General features: G+C 40.8%; 1 protein-coding gene and 1 non-coding gene across 3 annotated transcripts in view; both read right to left on the bottom strand.

Annotated features, from left to right (window-relative positions):
- Positions 1 to 813: 813 nt before the first annotated feature.
- On the bottom strand, positions 814 to 936 carry LOC120362117 (small nucleolar RNA SNORA72). Its single transcript, XR_005578112.1, has one exon. It is a non-coding gene; the product is annotated as a small nucleolar RNA SNORA72 (small nucleolar RNA).
- A 7,489-nt stretch (positions 937 to 8,425) lies between these two features.
- FBXO28 (F-box protein 28) overlaps positions 8,426 to 20,256 on the bottom strand; it is a 43,476-nt gene continuing 31,645 nt past the window's right edge. Inside the window, exons 4-6 of one of the 2 annotated variants that reach the window (XM_039464224.2) lie at positions 16,799 to 16,994; positions 14,553 to 14,631; positions 12,880 to 13,074 (exon numbers count right to left, since the gene is read on the bottom strand). In XM_039464224.2, coding sequence (XP_039320158.1) covers positions 12,981 to 13,074; positions 14,553 to 14,631; positions 16,799 to 16,994 — 369 coding nt within the window. In that variant the 3' untranslated portion in view covers positions 12,880 to 12,980. Of the gene's footprint in view, positions 13,075 to 14,552; positions 14,632 to 16,798; positions 16,995 to 20,256 lie in introns of both variants that reach the window. The other variant, XM_003945135.3, reaches the window with a different exon arrangement.

The raw sequence follows: 20,256 nt of genomic DNA, 5'->3' as shown, positions 1-20,256 counted from the left end.
AGAGTTTTGCTCTTGTTACCCAGGCTGGAGTGCAATGGTGCGATCTCGGCTCACCGCAACCTCCGCCTCCCGGGTTCAGGCAATTCTCCTGCCTCAGCCTTCTGAGTAGCTGGGACTACAGGCACGTGCCACCATGCCCAGCTGATTTTTTGTATTTTTAGTAGAGACAGGGTTTCACCATGTTGACCAGGTTGGTCTCGATCTCTTGACCTCGTGATCCACCCGCCTCGGCCTCCCAAAGTGCTGGGATTATAGGCTTGAGCCACCGCGCCCGGCCTTTTTTTTTTTTTTTTGAGATGGAGTTACGCTCTGTCACCCAGGCGGGAGTGCAGTGTCTCGATCTCAGCTCACTGCAACCTCTGCCTCCCAGGTTCAAGTGATTCTCCTGCTTCAGCCTCATGAGTAGCTGAGATTACAGGTGTGCGCCATCATGCCCAACTAATTTTTCTATTTTTAGTAGAGACAGGGTTTCACCAGGTTGGCCAGGCTGGTCTCAAACTCCTGACCTCAAGTGATCTGCCCACCTCAGCCTCCCAAAGTACTGGGATTATAGGCATGAGCCTCCACGCCCAGCCTGGACATTATTTTTTTTAAAAAAGACTTTACAATTCATTTAATAGCAACTGGTAATCATGAAATTTTTCTTATTTTTTTATACCTTCTTTAAGTAAAAGTCTGCAAATTATCAGTGATCTTTTGCAAAAGTTATTACTATTAGTTGTACTGCCATTTTTCTTAAGGTTGACTAAAGATAACCTAGAATCACAGCCATTACATAATCACACAAAATGATCATATAATGAATCAGACCTGGTTTTTCACCAGTATTTATAAAACCAGACCTAGGGAAAGAACTAGATCTAGGGACACATGCATGGTCTTAACACAGCAAATGTTTAGCCTGTCCTATTACAAAATCAATTTTGATATTCTAAAGTATTTGAACTACAGGACTGTTGTGGGCATCGATAGCTATTTTAATGACATCTAGGCATGCTTCTTTAATTTGGACTTTTAAAAGTTCTTAATATGTATGGGTAACAAAAAAGTAAGCTAAGAAGTATAAATGAAATGCTTTGGAGTTTTAAAAAAAAGATTCTTTTTTTTTTTTTGAGACGCAGTTTCACTCTTGTTACCCAGGCTGGAGTGCAATGGCGCGATCTTGGCTCACCGCAACCTCCACCTCCTGGGTTCAGGCAATTCTCCTGCCTCAGCCTCCTGAGTAGCTGGGATTACAGGCACGCACCACCATGCCCAGCTAATTTTTTGTATTTTTAGTAGAGACGGGGTTTCACCATGTTGACCAGGTTGGTCTTGATCTCTTAACCTCGTGATCCACCCGCCTCGGCCTCCCAAAGTGCTGGGATTACAGGCTTGAGCCACCGCGCCCAGCCTTGGAAACTATTATTTTAAGTGAAGTAACTCTGGAATGGAAAACCAAATATCATACGTTCTCATTTGTAAATGGGAGCTAACCTATGAGGATGCAAAGGCATAAAATAATGATACGACAGATTTTGGGGACTGGGGGGGATAGTGTGACAAGGGAGTGAGAGATAAAAGACTACAAATTAGGTTCTGTGTATACTGTTTTGTTGATGGGTGCATCAAAATCTCACAAATCACCATTAAAGCACTTACAAATCACCACTAAAGAACATGGCTGGGCGAGCTGGCTCATACCTGTAATCCATCCAAGGACTCTGGGAGGCAGAGGTGGGTGGATCACCTAAGTTCAGGAGTTTGAGACCAGCCTGGCCAACATGATGAAACCCTGTCTCTACTAAAAATGCAAAAATTAGCTTGGCATGGTAGCACGTGCCTACAATCCCAGCTACTTGGGAGGGGCTGAGGTAGGAAACTCACTTGAACCTGGGACGCGGAGGTTGCAGTGAGCTGAGATTGTGCCATTGCACTCCAGCCTGGGTGACAGAGTGAGACCGTGTCTCAAAAAGCAACAACAACAACAACAACAACAAAACAATTCTGTGGCCTGGGAAGTCCAAGATCAAGGCACTGGCATATTCAGTATCTGCTGAGGGCCTGCTTCCTTGTTCGTGGATGGCTGTCTTCTGGCTATAACTCTTACACAGCAGAAGAGGTGAAGGAGTTTTCTGGGGTCTCTTTTATTTTATTTTTTGAGACTCCATTGCCCAGGCTGGAATGCAGTGGTGCCATCTCAGCTCACTGCAACCTCCACCTACCCGGTTCAAGCAATTCTCCTGCTTCAGCCTCCTGAGTAGCTGGGATTACAGACACGTACCACCATGCCTGGCCAATTTTTGTATTTTCAATAGAAAAGGGGTTTCATATATTGGCCACGCTGATCTCAAACTCCTGACCTCAGGTGATCCACCCACCTAGGCCTCCCAAAGTGCTGGGATTACAGGCGTGAGCCACTTTGCCCGGCCTGGAGTCTCTTTTAAAACAACACTAACCCCACTCATGAAGGCTTTGCCTTCATGACATAATCACCTCCCCAAAGCCCCACCTCTTCCTAGTCTCCTCCCCTTGAGGATTAGGCTTCAACATATCCATTTTGGGGGGGCGGGATATAAACTTTCAGTTTATAGCAGCTGGTTTAATTGTTGAATAGGTAATACACATCCATGGTTTAAAAATAGAAAAGCATAGTCTGGCTGTGGTGGCTCATGCCTGTAATCCCAGCACTTTGGGAGGCTAAGGTGGGCAGATCACTTGAGGTCAGGCATTTGAGACTAACCTTGCCAACATGGTGAAACCCTGTGTCTACAAAAAACACAAAAATTAGTAGAGAATGGTGGCACACACCTGTAGTCCCAGCTACTTGGGAGGCTGAGGCATGAGAATTGCCTGAATCCGGGAGGCAGAGCTTGCAGTGAGCTGAGATCATGCCAGTGCACTCCAGCCTGGGAGACAAAGCAAAACTTTGTCTCAATAATAAATAAAAAAGCATACAGAGGGTGTCTAGGGAAAAGCTCCTCCCAGCTCCTGTTCCTGTTGCTTTGTTGTCAAACCTCAAATTATAACTACCATTATTGATTCCCTATGCATTTTACTAGAGTTTCTTTTTTTTCTTTTCTTTTTCTTTTTTTTTTTTTTTTGAGATGGAGTCTCTCTGTCACCCAGCCTGGAGTGCAGTGGTGCAATCTCAGCTCACTGCAACCTCCGCCTCCCAGATTCAAGTGATTCTCCTACCTCAGCCTCCCAAGTAGCTGGGACTACAGGCACAGACCACCATGCCTGCCTAATTTTTGTATTTTTAGTAGATACAGAGTTTCGCCATGTTGGCCAGGCTGGTTTCGAACTCCTGACCTCAAGTAATCTGCCTGCCTCAGCCTCCCAAAGTGTTGGGATTACAGGCGTGAGCCACGGCGCCTGGCCTAGAGTTTATGCATATTTATGCCACTACTTAGCAGTACAGCCAGGAACTGCTTAAAGATGGGGATATGCTCTCAGCAATGCATCATTAAGTGATTTTGTAGTATGAACATCATAGTGTTTACTTACACAAACCTAGGTGGTATAGCCTACTACATGCCTAGGCTATAATGGTATAGCCTATTGATTCTAGACTACAAAACTGTATGGCATGATTCCTGTTCTGCATACTGCACAGTGGTATTTGTGTATTTAAATCCAGGCTGATTTCAAACTCCTAACCTCTAAACACATAAACAGAAAAGAAGCAGTACAAATATGGTAGTGTAATCTTATGGGTCTGCTGCTTGTTGACTGAAATGCTGTTATTCAGCACAACTCTATATTATTTCCTTATTTTTCAAAAAGTTAGTATATTGTAATACTGTTCTACATTTTGTTACTTCCCTTAGCAATCTTGGAAATACATATATACTTAATATTTTTTCTTTTTGAGACAGAGTCTCACTGTGTCTCCCAGGCTGGAGTGCAGTGGCATGATTTCAGCTCTCTGCAACCTCAGCCTCCTGGGTTCAAGTGATTCTCCTGCCTCAGCCTCCTGAGTAGCTGGGATTACAGGTGTAAGCCATCATGCCTGGCTAATTTTGTTTTGTTTTTTTTGAGACGGAGTTTCGCTCTTGTTACCCAGGCTGGAGTGCAATGGCGCGATCTCGGCTCACCGCAACCTCCGCCTCCTGGGTTCAGGCAATTCTCCTGCCTCAGCCTCCTGAGTAGCTGGGATTACAGGCACGCACCACCATGTCCAGCTAATTTTTTGTATTTTTAGTAGAGACGGGGTTTCACCATGTTGACCAGGATGGTCTCGATCTCTTGACCTTGTGATCCACCCGCCTCGGCCTCCCAAAGTGCTGGGATTACAGGCTTGAGCCACCGCGCCCGGCCAATTTTGTATTTTTAATAGAGATGGGGGTTTTGCCATGTTGACCAGACTGATCTTGAACTCCTGACCTCAGGTGATCCACCTGCCTCAGCCTCCCAAAGTGCTGGGATTACAGAATTGAGCCACCACCCCTAGCTGGATTCTTAAACGTTTATAACAACTCTATTAGGTAAGAACCATTTTACAAATAAAACTGAACCACAGAGATATTAAGTACCCAAGGCGGTAACTGGTACAGCTGCAATTAGAAGCTTAATTATTAATTCCAGAGCACGTATGCTTGACTTTTTTTTTTTTTTTTTTTTTTTTTTTTTGAGATAGGGTCTCACTCTGTTTTCCAGGCTGGAGTACAGTGGTGCGATCTCGGCTCACTGTAACCTTCTCCCCCTTGGTCTCAAGTGATTCTCCCACCTTAGCCTCTTGAGTAGCTGGGACTACAGGCGCCTGCCACCATGCCTGGCTAGTTTTTGTTTTGAGACAGAGTCTCGCTCTTTGCCCAGACTGGAGTGCAGTGGCTTGATTTCGGCTTACTGCAACCTCCACCTCCCAGGTTCAAGCGATTCTCTTGCCTCAGCCTTACTAGTAGCTGGGATATCAGGTGCATACCACCACACCTGGCTAATTTTTGTAATTTTTAGTAGAGACGGGGTATCGCCGTGTTGGCCAGGCTGATTTCAAACTCCTAACCTCAGGTTATCTGCCCGCCTCGGCCTCCCAAAGTGCTGGGATTACAGGCATGAGCCACTGCACCAGGACATATATACTTGACTTTTACCTTAAATTGCATCTGATAGTCTAGGAAGTTTTGGAGATGCTCCGTTTTTCATCAGACCTGGTGCTGCTCTAGGTTCCCCTTCCTTCTTTCTTGTCTCCCAGCCCAAGGCAGAGGAGCATTTGAAGAAAACTAGTGTTCTCACCTGTGGTCCTCAAGTGCGGCAGTGCAAAAAGCCCTATGAACAACGGGAGATTTATATGATCCTCTGGAAGCTATGGAAATGAGTAGGGTTACAGAAACTGTTTATCTAAAGAGCACTTTCTTGTAAGCTTGCTCCAACTCTCCAAAGAAGGAACAAGCAGTTTAGCCCTCTCCTGTCTACTCCACCCCAAGTAATCCTCTTTCGCTTGGCCTCGAGAAGGGAGGGGTGTTCCCCTTGTCTTACCACAGAAAAGTACACGGTGTTGCATTCCTGGAGTCATTTTGCTATTTACATTGCTGCTTCACAGATTCTTAACAAATCAGTTAATTCAAATTTGACTTTTGTTCAGTCCAAAGGAAAGGAGGAAAAAAAGAGTTTAAAAACACAAAAGCTGAGAAAGTTGAAAGCTATTTAGTTGCATTTCTTTGAACAGAATCTACTGAAGTAGCGGAAGTTTATCCTTGATTTGTATTTCCTTTCCAGTTATCAGTTGGATATTTTGCTCAAACATCCAACTGCTCAATTTTTTTCTGCATAAGGTTTACTCTAATTTTGCTTTGAAGAAATGATTAATCAAAAATCAGAGGAAGGCTGGGCGCAGTGGTTCATGCCTGTAATTCCAGCACTTTGGGAGGCTGAGGCAGGTGGATCACCTGAGGTCAGGAGTCCGAGACCAGCTTGACCAACATGGAGAAACCCCTCTCTACTAAAAATACAAAATTAGCTGGGCATGGAGGCCCATGCCTGTAACTCCAGCTACTCGGGAGGCTAAGGCAGGAGAATTGCTTGCATCCGGGAAGCCGAGGTTGTGATGAGCTGAGATCATGCCATTGCACTCCAGCTTGGGCAATTAGAGTGAAATTCCCTCTCAAAAAAGCAAAACAAAACAACAACAACAAAAACAACCAGAGTTATGTAGCCCGGGCGTGGTGGCTCATGCCTGTAAACCCAGCACTTTGGGTGGCTGAGGTGGGCATATTACCTGAGGTCGGGAGTTCAAGACCAGCCTGGCCAACATGGTAAAACCCCATCTCTACTAAAAATACAAAAATTAGCTGGATGTGGTGGCACGCACCTGTAATCCCAGCTACTTGGGAAGCTGAGGCAGGAAAATCGCTTGAACCCAGGAGACGGAGGTTGGAGTCAGCCAAGATTATGCCACTGCACTCCAACCTCGGCGCAGAAAGAGACTCCATATGAAACAAACAAACCAGAGGAATGTATACCAGCAAACTGAGATACATCTTTTTGGAAAGAACATCATCTTTAATGCATTCTGTAAGAACTAGCTCAGTAGTTAACATGGGGAAGTTCAAAAAGCTGAGATCTTTTAAAAAAAGTTTTTTAAAGATAAGCAGCCGGGCGTGGTGGCTCAAGCCTGTAATCCCAGCACTTTGGGAGGCTGAGGCGGGTGGATCACGAGGTCCAGAGATCGAGACCATCCTGGTCAACATGGTGAAACCCCGTCTCTACTAAAAATACAAAAAACTAGCTGGGCGTGGTGGCGTGTGCCTGTAATCCCAACTACTTAGGAGGCTGAGGCAGGAGAATTGCCTGAGCCCAGGAGGCGGAGGTTGCGGTGAGCCGAGATCGCGCCATTGCACTCCAGCCTGGGTAACAAGAGCGAAACTCCGTCTCAAAAAAAAAAAAAAAAGATAAGCAAAAAAGCAAAATACTGGTGAAGATCTTTGGTTTCTAATGATGTGAATCTATTATACAGCAATTTTGCCACCTGGAGAATATGAAAATACTAATTTCCACCCTCATCTACATTCTGAAGACTGGGATACACAGCAACCACCATTATCTTTCTAGGCTATCTGGATGATAGAATGCAGTAATGGTGCGAGGACAATTGACACCAGTGCTGTCACCCTCATCCACAGCCTAACATTATCTGTGATCTCTTTTCTGAACATCTAAGCTGTCCATAGGTTGGGGGCAAAGCACTTAGAGAAGTTTCCTCTTCTTCAAAGAATTGTTTTCAGCAATTCCCTATCAGTTACACCTTTAAGAAACAGGTTAAATTGATTTATATTATTTTATTTTGTTGAGAATCGAAGTGTTTAGTTTTGGAACTGGAAGTCGTTTCGAGAAGAGAACTAGTACTCAGCCCTCACGGGTCAAAAAAATTGGTAGTCACTACTTTTCTACTGACCAGCAGCATACGTTACAAGGTGGTGACTTTTTTTTTTTTTTTTTTTTTTTGAGATAGTCTTGCTCTGTTGCCCAGGCTGTAGGGCAGTGATGTGATCTCAGCTCGCTGTAATCTCCACCTTCTGGGCTCAAGTGATTCTTGTGCCTCAGCCTCCCTAGTAGCTGGAACTACAGGTGCACATCACCAAGCCTGGCTAATTTTTGTATTTTTAATAGAGATGGGGGGTTTCGCCATATTGGCCAGGCTGGCCTCAAACTCCTGGCCTGAAATGATCCACCTACCTCAGCCTCCCAAAGTGCTGGGGTAACAGGTGTGAGCCACTGCACCTGGCCAGAAGGTGACTAAATTTAGACATGTTAGTAGCCTCAGAGTACATCTGCCAGGACTTCCTTTGATTTTAGATTACAGATTCTGGAAGCCTTAAAAACATTCCTTTACTTGCACACCTTGGGTGAACCCCTTGTGTGCAAATAACTTTATTTTAGTTTTTTAAATTTTTTTTTTTAAAGACAGGGTTTCACCATGTTGGTCAGGCTGGTCTTGAACTCCCGACCTTAGGTGATCTGCCTGCCTTAGCCTCCAAAGTGCTTGGATTATAGGCGTGAACCACCACGCCCAGCCTGCAAATAACTTTTAAAAATTGCCTCCTCCAAGCTCAGCTTTTTCTTGATCTTAGTTCTACATAATACTCTTAACATTAGTGATTTGCACATTGGATGTGTGGGATGATCTTGCTTATATTAAATTCAGAGTCTCACTGTTCTAAGGTTTCTAGGATGTAGTATAGTGTAATAGCAAATTCATAAACTTCAGAGCTATGGGTCAAATCCCACTTACATCACTTACTTGTGTAACACTGTGGAAGTGTCATTTAGCCTGAGTTCAACTTCCCCATGTAGAGTAAAACCTACTTTGTAAGGCAGCCATGATGACCACAGTAACATCTGTAAAACACACAGTACAGTGCTCCAAAAGACAATAGCTATTAATGTTATGTTAGCAATAGAGCTCCATATTCTTTTGTGCATGAAATACAAAGAAAACAAGTAGCACTGGTAACAACACATTTATTTACGTACCCTGTTGTGTGACCGGGAGGTGTTTTTCACTTTCCAATAATTGATTTGGTTATAACAATTAAAATTCCAGAAGGTAAACTAGTAATTTATTGTTGCTCATAAGCATAGGTAAACAGACATGGTACCACAATAAAGGAATCTTAAACACGTCTAACCTTTCGGAATAGGACTGAATATGGACAGATATACTTTGCCAGTGGACCTAATAGATTACCAATATGCTTCCAAATCTCATGGTTCTCTACAGACACAACAGAAAAAATCTGGATTTAATTTTTAAACTCCAGAAATTTAACCAAGATGCCTAGGAAGATACAAAAGGCTGACAGTACTTAAGCCTGTCGTATTTATCACCAATATAACTGTATTGCTATTAAAAGTAAAATCATGGTAGGGAGCAGCCAACTAACTGCTAGTCTAATTTTATAGATTTACTATTTTTTGAAAATAAATCACCTCAGATGGCAGGCTATGCAAGTTTAAAGTAGTTTTAACTTAACCTTTTGTGTACTAGTTAAAGCAATTCAGATAGATCCCAACTCAAAGAAATGGACAGTGTATCAAATTGGGTTTCATATCAGAATCAGCCATTTCTAAGCAACTGCATCATACAGGATGTTTTCTTTCAGACTGCCTTTTATTCCTGGCTTTAAATCTTACAGCATAGATTTTTAGAGTTTCGTAAGTGTTAACAAATGGGTACTCATTGCTAGAGCAGGATATAAGAATGTGTTGATCACCAAGTATGAGATTTACATTACATTAAATTAAAATTATATAATGTTGGAAATAGACAAGATAGGGAGTTCCCAGATCCTAGAAAATATTATGGCTAAGGAAATAGAGAACTCAAGAAAGGAATCTACCTCCAAGAAACTAATTCAGTATAGTAAAATAGAATTAAGTGCCCTGTCTTAGGAAAAAAGTTTATTAATAATAAGGAACAACTGGGACATCATACATTGTTTCTTTGGAGATTAAAGTGCAGGCTATGAAATGGCATATAAAATAATGCATAAAATAGTGCAATCTTAAGGTGCCATTATTTTTGTTTATTACACATAGCCTAGTTTGATGTCAATTTTCTCTCAAAAATCCAGCTGTAGTGACACCTTTTAGCTTATTTATTTAGGCATTACTTATACTCTGTTTTACCCACCTTTGGGGCTACATAGAATATTTTAATATTTTTAACACGTAGAATAACTGCGCATACATCTTGAAACTACTAAATAGAGATTAAGGCAAGCCCCTGTAAAGTTCAGTATTCCAAAAAACATTTTATAAAAAAATTGCTTCTGAAATCAGTGGCTTTTGACCTGATGTCACCCCAATAGTCTTTAAAAGTAAGTATAATGACTCTCAATACATTTGTTTGCCCCATTATTTCCAGGCTCTGTACAGGAGTTTGAAAAAAACAGGTTCTATAACCTCAGATTCTGTGAAAACCAGGTAAGCCAAGTGCATGTGGGAGATAAGCAGAGGATCTGGCTGGGGTGGGGGTGAGGCCAGCCCTTTTCACTGCTTAGGGATGCCTTTTCACATTGTTATCCGTGTGTAGCGCTGTACCATAATACATTTATATGTGGGAATGACCCATTAACATGGAGACATCTCCGAAAAACAGCCAAGGAAGACGAAGGGAATACTTTAAGAAATGTTGCACTAAGACAACGCAGCATTAACAACACACAGCATTTACATAACTGACTTAAAATGCAGGGCAGAATGGTTCTCTCAGGACGTTAATTTACAGTTTTCCTGTAACATAAGTCAGTATTAGCTGATCAAAATAATCTGCGGTTTGTTAAACCTTAAATACCATTATGCTATCCATAAATAAGCATAATAGCTATCAAATAACTGTCCTAGTAACTGGTGAAGGCAGTAGCCTAACATGTTTTAGCTAAATAGCCTAAGATTTAAGATTTGAACAACGGAACTGTAGTGCTTTATTCTCCTACTGGATGGAACATTCATGCACTAACAAGTACAACTAATTAGCTTTATGAACACATGATTATAAGTGTATGCAATAGAAATTTGGATTTTGGAATAGAAAATCTACCTTCTAATAGTGTGACTACTTATTACAAGAGAATAAGCAGTTAACTAATGGAAGACTATACAGATATTTAGGCTATCTAGATGTAGTTTAAAAAGAAATTCAGGGAACTTTTAATAGTTCATGAACGACAATTAAATAAATAAGTCTAGGGCTATATCCCTTTGATGCATACAGATCACACTCTGTAAATCTGTAAACACATACTTTAATAAAAAGTCTTCCTATTATCAGAAAAGCAGACTAGTAGAGGCCCTGGGTATTCGACCGGGCCGCCTCTAATGATACAATAATATGGCTAAATACTATGATTACAAAAATGAGAAGTGCTGAGAAAATGAGTTCCAGACAGGGACTTTTATGGATGACCTTGGCTGACAAATTTTTTTTGGAAATTGTTTTATTTTAAAATTACCTTCCCAACAAACCATGAAACACTCAGATGTTATTTTATGGTTTTTCATTGAAAACACACTACATTGTAAATGGAATTTCAAAGTCAGACATAGAATTGATCAAAATCTAAGGACAATATTATGTAAGGACAATATTAAAAATGGATAGAAAAAGCTTCATTTGGTGAGGTTAATCTAAAGGATGCATAACCATGTCACGTTGGACGGATAAAAAAGGTGATAACCTTGTGCTTTTATTAAACTAAGGTACTTACCAAAACCTTAGGTTTTATACAGGTGTTAAACTCCCACCTGGAAAGGGATAGTTTTCTATATTACACCTAAATTTACTTAAAATAACTGCAGCCCAAGGCAACAGTTGTTTAAAAGAACTTAACAGTCAAATTGCTACATAATTTAGTAAATTAAAATACAACGAAGACAGTGATAATTGAATGTCTCAAAAATATACAACTGGGGAGAACAACCACTGTACACAATTTGGAGGTTGTTAAAGTGACCACTCAGGAGGTTGAACAGTGCAAGACATGCTTTTCCAGTTACAAGCTCAAAACAGGAGTGCAAACAAAATTAAAGCTTTTGTTTAAAGTTGTGGGATAAGGAAAGCTTGAAACTAATATGAAAAAGCTTCCCTCAAGGTCATCCCTCAGAAATGAAATAATCAAAATGCTTTTTCATGGTACAATTTTCCTCAATGAACTTTGCTACAATGACAAAACTGCATTCTGCAAGTCGAGTCCCATACTCGCCACATCTGATCAATGAGCACACGGTGGTGAGCAAAGCAAAATACTAGCTCCAACAGGTCCAATATTGATAGAAAGAGCCTTGGAATTTGGGGTTCTGCCTTAGCCAGTGTACCTGAACCCTACAGAGAATAAAGCAATGGGCTTTAATAGTCGCTTGTTCCTATAAAACTGGAGGACAAATGGACAATTTCCCCTCTAGAGGCAAGCTGTTGCGGTGGAAGATGTTAAGCGCTTAAATAAACTAAGACGCTGCTTAGAGTGGAGAAGTAGAGGTTCAAGATCAATACCAGTGCAAGAGCTTTTTAAGTGAGTTGATTAGGCAACGCATGCATCCATCCATGCAAATGTAGGACATGGCCCCCAAAGAGAATTGAAAACATGTATAACAACTGGATAAGTTCCTTGCCAGTAGTTTATAAAAATATATAGTCAATACTGTAGAGGCTCCTTCTACAGTCAATACTATGGAAGTCCATTTTAGTTACCCATTACTTCAATACCAAAAAGCATTAACTACTTTTCAGACATTCCAGACAAAGGTCACTTATAACAAAAAGACTTAAAAACAAAAACAAAACCAAGATAGTGTCCATTTAAAAAGTAGGTCTTTTCTTTCAAGTGAACAGGACATTTTCTGTATTAAACTTAACTTCTAGTCTGTCAAGACTGGGTTTAAGATCCTTATGTATGTGCATATATGCAGAAACAAATTAACTTAGTTTAAACATTAACTGCACAGAAAAAAGTGAACTCCTCAAAACATGATAGAACAGGTCTGGTTAGTACAAATCTATTGCAAAGTAAAAAGATTCTGTGCATCAGTTCAATCAGGAGAAGCGGGAAAAGAATGTCCCAACTGTAAGAGTTCAAGTTTAAGTTATGTTGTGAAAGCCTAGAAGCTTAAAGGACACCATGTTGCTCATGGTATCCTGATATGCGTAACTGCTTAAGCTACTAAGCCATGTCTTCCTCTGGAACTAGAATCACATTCCAATTTACTTTCTATTCCGAAGACGTTTAGATTTCCTAAGACAGTCTATGGCTTCCCCAGCCTTTTTTCGTTTCCGAGGGGACTCCTCATTCTGCCCAGACCCTGAGGAATTTCCTACAGCACTTTCCATTACTTCTCGTAATTTGCGTTCTAGCTCTGCCAACCGTGCATTCTGTTCACCTATGATCTGGGTCTGCTCTAGCAGTTTCTGGTCCTGGTCTTGAAGCTGTTTTTGCTGTTCTTGCACTTTGGTGCGAAGCTCAGAAATTTCACGCCTGAGAACAGTCACGCCAGCACCATTTGTTTTAACCTGCTGCTGGAGTTTGGTAACCTCTTGTCGTGAAGGGTTTTGCTTGGAGAAGAGCTGCATTGTCGTTAGGGCTGCAGACGGTCCTGGAACTGTGGAGGAATAATTAAAAGGGTCAATCACTTAAAATATGTCCCTACCATTTATTTAAAAATGGATATGTTTATTATGTCACTTCTGATAATTTCCTTTTCTTTGCAATCCACTTGGTCTAATTAATGGGTTATTCATTATATTTTAATACCTTAAACTATAAATGAGTTTCAATTCTGATTCTCCTGCTCACCTGGCAGTATGTAGACTGCCACCAAATATGTATGTAGACTACTGCATTTAATGGCATAAACCTGAGTTTAAAATATTGTAAAAACGTTTAGAACCTAGTAAGAAAATACAAGTAATAAAATTAGAAAATAATTATTTCCTATCTAATTCACATAATGAACATAAATGTTCAAGTCAGAAGCACAGACCTACAGGTTGCATATTTCTAATCCAAAAATCTGAAATCCAGAATCTGAAACGTCTTGAGCACCAACATGATGCTCAAGGAAATGCTCATTGGAGCATTTTGGATTGTGGGTATGTGGATAAGAGATTGTGGAGCCAGTAACTGTAATGCAAACATTCCAAAATCTGAAAAAAGCCGAAATCTGAAACACTTCTGGTCCCAAGAAATTGGGTAAGGGATACTCAACCTGTATCGTGTTCTTAAGTTCACTCTGCACTTAGTTTTATGCAAAGGCTTCAACTTTAGCCAAATGATAGGGACTCCATCAAAGAGTGGGTTACATCATACATTATGATCACAAAGAATTCCTGACATGGTGTAGGAGGGCCTTGGACCCATTCTTTTAGGAATAATAGGAATGTAACACAGGCATAAAAATAACTATGTTAAACATTTCAGTAGATAAGAAAACCTTATCTACTGAAGGTTTTCTAAAAGAACCAGATGGGTCCATTCATACCCTAAACCCATCATGCTAATCTTCTTCTTGCACATCTAAATAACCATATTTCCTTTATTGATGCATTCCTTTTTCCCTCTCTGCTTATCCATATCCAACTTCTACTTATTCACCAAGGCTCAAATCAGTCCTTACCTCCTGTGATGTTTCAGTTAGATCAGTCAACACTGATCTTATCTACCTTAAAATTGTTTCCCTGCCTCTCATCTGACATTTTTTTTTTTTTTTTTTTTGAGACAGAGTCTCACTCTGTCACCAGGCACTAGGTTGGAGTGCAGTGGCACAATCTCGGCTCACTGCAACCTCCGCCTCCTGGGTTCAGGCAATTCTCCTGCCTCAGCCTTCCAAGTAGCTGGGACTACAGGCACGCGCCACCACGCCCAGCTAATTTTTTGTATTTTTAGTAGAGACGGGGTTTCACCATGTTGGCCAGGATGGTCTCGATCTCTTGACCTTGTGATCCGCCCACCTCGGCCTCCCAAAGTGCTGGGATTACAGGCTTGAGCCACCGCGCCCGGCCTCTCATCTGACATTTAACTGGACATTGCTTTAGTTGTCTTGCCTATGACAATTTAACTTCAAGTCTGGGTGTATCTTACCTTTTGAAATAGTAAGATCCTTGAGAGCAGACACCACGTATTACACTTCTTTTTAGTCTCCACAGGACACAGTACAGTGCTGTGCGCATAATAGGTACTCAATAAATAATAGATACATTAATGCCGAGATATGTAGGCTTTATTACTCAATTACAGAGAGCCACTCAGTTGCCTCACTGAGTACTAGACGGAGCTAACTAATCTGAACAAAACAAAAAAGTTTTTATTTACTTCTTTCTTAATTTAAAGTACTTGCCAGAGTTGGATATACTAAATAATTTAGTTTTTCAGCAGATAAAGGCACACATCTTTTAAGAGCCAATATACTTATACAAAACAATTATTTAGCACAGATGAAGTAATACTGTTCAAAATAGCATTATGAACCCTGTCTTTTAAAGTAGCAGTTAGACACTTTGGGGGCTGAAATAATTCACCAAATATTTCCCTGAAGAGTTTTTGGCATTTTACCTGGTATATTTGTTTTTTAAAAAATGAATATTAATTCATCAGAAACAACAACAACAAAAATACAGTCCTCAAATTACAATGGTTCAACTTAATGATTTTTTTTTACTTTATGATGATATAGAAGTGATAGACAGAGCCGGGCGTGGTGGCTCACGCCTGTAATCCTAGCACTTTGGGAGGCTGAGGTGGGTGAATCACCTGAGGTCAGGAGTTCAAGACCAGCCTGGCCATCATGGTGAAACCTCATCTTAAAAAAAAAAAAAAAAAAAAAAAAAAAAAGAAGTGATAGACATTCAGTAGAAACTGTACTTCAAGCACCCACAGAACCATTCTGTTTTTCACTTTCAGTATAACAGAAAATAAATTCAATAAATTACACAAGAATGCTTTATTATAAAATAGGCTTTGCTAGACAATTTTGCCCAACTGTAAGCTAATGTAAGTGTTCTGAGCATGTTTAAGGTAGGTTAGGTAAGCTATGATGTTTGGTAGGTTAGTGTATTAAGTGCATTTTTTGACTTAATATTTCTACTGATGCGTTTAGTAGGATGTAATCCCATCGTAAATTAAGGTGCATTTGTACCTAAGTTTTCACCTGGAATTCTATTACTTTTGTTTCTGAGACAGGGTTGCACACCTCAGCCTCCTAAGTAACAGAGGCCACTGGCATGCATGCGCCACTAACGCCCAGCTAATTTTTAAATTCTTTGTAGAGATGGGGGTTTCCTTATGTTTCCTGGGCTGTTACTGAACTCCTGGGCTCAAGTGATCCTCCCGCCTCAGTCTCCCAAAGTGCTGGGATCACAGGTGTGAGCCACTGTGCTCTGTCCAGCAATCCTATTTCTTTCTTGTTTGTTTATTTATTTATTTATTTATTTATTTATTTTTGAGACAGAGTTTTGCTCGTTACCCAGGCTGGAGTGCAATGGCATGATCTTGGCTCACCGCAACCTCCGCCTCCTGGGTTCAGGCAATTCTCTTGCCTCAACCTCCTGAGTAGCTGGGATTACAGGTACGTGCCACTATGCCCAGCTAATGTTTTGTATTTTTAGTAGAGACGGGGTTTCACCATGTTGACCAGGATGGTCTCGATCTCTTGACCTCGTGATCCACCCGCCTCGGCCTCCCAAAGTGCTGGGATTACAGGCTTGAGCCACTGTGCCCAGCCTTTTTTTTTTTCTTCTTTTTTTTTTTTGAGATGGGAGTTTCACTCTTGTCACCCAGGCTGGAGTGCAATGGCACAATATTGCCTTACTGCAACCTCCGCCTCCTGGGTTCAAGCGATTCTCCTGCCTCAGCCTCCGGAATAGCTGGGATTACAGGCACCACCATGCCCATCAAATGTTTGTATTTTTAGTAGACACTGGGTTTCACCATATTGGCCAGGATGGTCTCAAACTCCTGACCTCAGGTGATCCACCCATCTCAGCCTCCCAAAGTACTGGAATTACAGGTATGGGCCACTGCACCTGACTGGGCCCAGCAATTCTATTACCTAGTAAGTTTATTGTAAGTCAATATGGTATATGCAAAAATTTAGTCACAAGACTGCTCAGATTGTTTTTCAGAGTATAACTGAAAAGTGAGAAACCAGAAGTGTGCCTAACTAGTGGATTAGCTGTACAAGTTATGGTTGATAATCTAATCGCATTAAAAATGATGCTGCCAATAAACAACTACTAACACAGAAGAGTTCAAGACACTTGGTTAAGTGGTAAATAAACAAGAGGCGGGTTACAAAACTATGTACAAACATGATTATAAAGCTGAGATACCTGGAGGAGAGCCCATGAGTCTTCCAGACACATCTGATCCTGGTAATTTCCTCTTTAAAATTGGAACAATCTTTTCATCAAAGTACTCCATTGCCATGGAGGATATATCCCTTAATTCTTGAAGTACTTCATGAGCTCGTTGAGGGGCTCTGGTAGAATTGACATATCTCAACACGCGATAAATCTCATCAATCACCTAAAATAACGAATTCTCATTAGCACTTTAGATTTTTCTTGTTTTTAATAAAGAAAATAGCTAAATAGGCAGATAAGTAAAACTGCTTTAAAACTGCTTGTTCTGCAATTCTGGCAATGACTTGTAGGGTGATTTAAGTAATGTACTGGCCACTGATGAATACTGCCATTTGCAACACATGGCTTTTGGGCTTGTTATAATACCTTTTTTCTTTTTTTTTAAATGGAGTTTTGCTCTTGTTGTCCAGGCTGAAGTGCAGTGGTGTGATCTTAGCTCATTGCAACCTCTGTCTCCTAGGTTCAAGTGATTCTCCTGCCTCAGGCCTCTAGAGTAGCTGGGATTACAGGCGCCCACCATCACACCTGGCTAATTGTTTTTGTATTTTTAGTAGAGATGGGGTTTCATCATGTTGGCCAGGTTGGTCTTGAACTCCTGACTTCAGGTGATCCACTTGCCTTGGCCTTACAAAGTTCAGGGATTACAGGCGTGAGCTACCTCGCCCAGACTGTTACAATACTTTATACTTGTATTTATTAAGCACCTTTCATGTATTGGTACTGTATTGGGGCTGAGGAATCAGAATGAATAAAATAAAGCTCCTGATCCTGAAGTAAATCACAGTGTAACTGGGAAGATGTATGTGTACACAAGTGATACAAACAGGGATATGCAAATTGCTACAGACACTAGAGAGCTAAACTAAGAAATGAAATCCGTATGAAAGCTGGGGTAGGGTTGGAGATTGCACAAACCCATATTTAATTAATCCTCCAAACCTGAATCTGTTCCCCTAAGCTGCAGGAACTCAGCATGATTTCTCTGCTCTTTTTAATACTGCTTCCATATGCTCTATCCTTTTAAGTTTTGTTTCTCTGGATTGGAATGAAGTCTCCTCACTTCCTTGTCATCACTAAAAGGTAGCAGAAGATCCTTTTTTATTATGGGGAGAACACCTAACTGTCTTGCTGGAACGGTAAATAAACCTTCCTTAGGCACTTATGATCTCAGCTTTCATCCTTGTGAGGTTATCTTTAATACTTCCCATGGCTTCAGTATAAACCTGAAGATAAAATTCCTGTTTAAGATGGAGTCTCATTGTGTTGTCCAGGCTGGAGTGCAGTGGCACAATCCTGGCTCACTGCAACCTTCGCCTACAGGGTTCAAGCAATTCTCCTGCCTCAGTCTCCTGAGTAGCTGAGATTATAGGTGTGTGTCACCACACCCAAGTAATTTCATATTCTTAGTAGAGACTGGGTTTCACAATGTTGGTCAGGCTGGTCTTGAACTCCTGACTTCAGGTGATGCACCCTCCTCAGCCTCCCAAAGTCCTGGGATTACAGGTGTAAGCCACCGTCACTGGCCTAAAATTCCTATTTCTAAAGACCCCGATCTGGATGACATCTACTCCAATGGGCTCTTACCTCATAAGAACTGAGGGTTAATCAACCAAACCATTCTGTCACCAAAATCCCAAACAACCTGGCATCCCACATATTCCTCCTACTGCATTTATCTAGCTTGTTCCCAACTCTGGATCAATCTTACAGCCCACATTCCCTTCTCCTTTACTCAGGCTGCAGAATACAGCCAGAGAATCATACAATCTTGCAGAAGAGTATCAAGACAAATTCACAGCCCTTCACATTTTCTAGACTCTCAGCATAATGTGATGATCTTTGTCAGTGGAGTATGATGTGTGCCTAAAAAATGTCAGCAAAATTGAACCTTAGGATGTGTCCTTATCGTAAGCTTGAGAAGACATCACAGAAGAGGCCAGGTTTGTGGGCCTGGAGAACTAAACAGGAACTGGCTTGGGCCAAGGTGGTGCATGTAGGCAGATGCAATGGAGATGAGATATGCTGACTTTAAATTACGCGGGACATGTAGGTGATATTTGCTAGCAGGCAGCTTGAGATACAGGTTGGGAGTTCAGGAGAGGAATTTTGGATGACGGCTAATTGCCAAGGGAGAACACATTTATTTCTGGCAATATTATTACATTATGAACTTACTTTAGAAGAAGATAACCCTTTGCCCCTATAAAAACTTACTGAACTACTACTTTAGGAACGATTACATATACATATATGTATAAAGAAATGAAATATATACGTATAAATGTATATTTACATATATATTTATATAAATATATATAGAAATATATATATAAATGAAAAATGGATTACGTTCCCTTAGACTTACAATTTAATTATTAAGCCTATCATAACTTGTAAGATAAATATTATTCAAGCATTAATTGAGTTCTATGTACTTGTCACTTTTCTTCCTTTTTTTTTTAAGTTGGAGTTTCACCATATTGGTCACGCTGGTCTTAAACTCCTGACCTCAGGTGATCCACCATGCCCAGCCATACCTGTCACTTTTCAAAGTACTAAAGTAAAAAGTAGTAAATAAGGATGACAAGATAATCATTCTCATGAAGCTAAATTAAACAAGAAAATAATTTAAAGGAGTGCCACATGGAAAAAAGAGGGTAAGGATAGTTTCTACAAGGAAAGGAGGGAATAACATGAGACAGGTGGTTGGGAAAGGTTTCTTTGCCATTTGGAAGGAAGACTGAATGATGAGGAAGATCTGATCAATTGAAGATATGGGGAGAAAAGTGATTCAGGTAGAAACAGTAATGACAGTGGCCCCAAGGTCAGTGTCAGCTTGGCTTGTTCAAGGAGTTCAAGGACTAGAAATAGACAAATTTTATATATACATGTATATACCCAAGGAGTAAATATTTGTGGAAACTAGCAGCTCAAAGCTTTAAAAATTATATAATATTTATATATAATTAAGAAATAGTTATTAAAATTAAAAATCTAAGCCGAAGTAGAAAATCAGTATTTAAGGGGTCCTTCACACTGACTGATATTTCATGTATAGTGATAGGATATTAATTGACCCATAGTAGGCCGGGCGCGGTGGCTCAAGCCTGTAATCCCAGCACTTTGGGAGGCCGAGGTGGGTGGATCACGAGGTCAAGAGATCGAGACCATCCTGGTCAACATGGTGAAACCCCGTCTCTACTAAAGATACAAAAATTAGCTGGGCATGGTGGCGCACGCCTGTAGTCCCAGCTACTAGGGAGGCTGAGGCAGGAGAATTGCTTGAACCCAGGGGGCGGAGGTTGCGGTGAGCCGAGATCGTGCCATTGCACTCCAGCCTGGGTAACAAGAGCGAAACCCCGTCTCAAAAAAAAAAAAAAAAAAAAATTGACCCATAGTAGTTTTTTATTTATCAAAGTTTTTTT

This window comes from Saimiri boliviensis, chromosome 14 (genome assembly GCF_048565385.1).
Source record: "Saimiri boliviensis isolate mSaiBol1 chromosome 14, mSaiBol1.pri, whole genome shotgun sequence".
NCBI classification, from domain to species: Eukaryota; Metazoa; Chordata; class Mammalia; order Primates; family Cebidae; genus Saimiri; species Saimiri boliviensis.
This window is presented reverse-complemented; position numbering and strand designations above follow the sequence as displayed.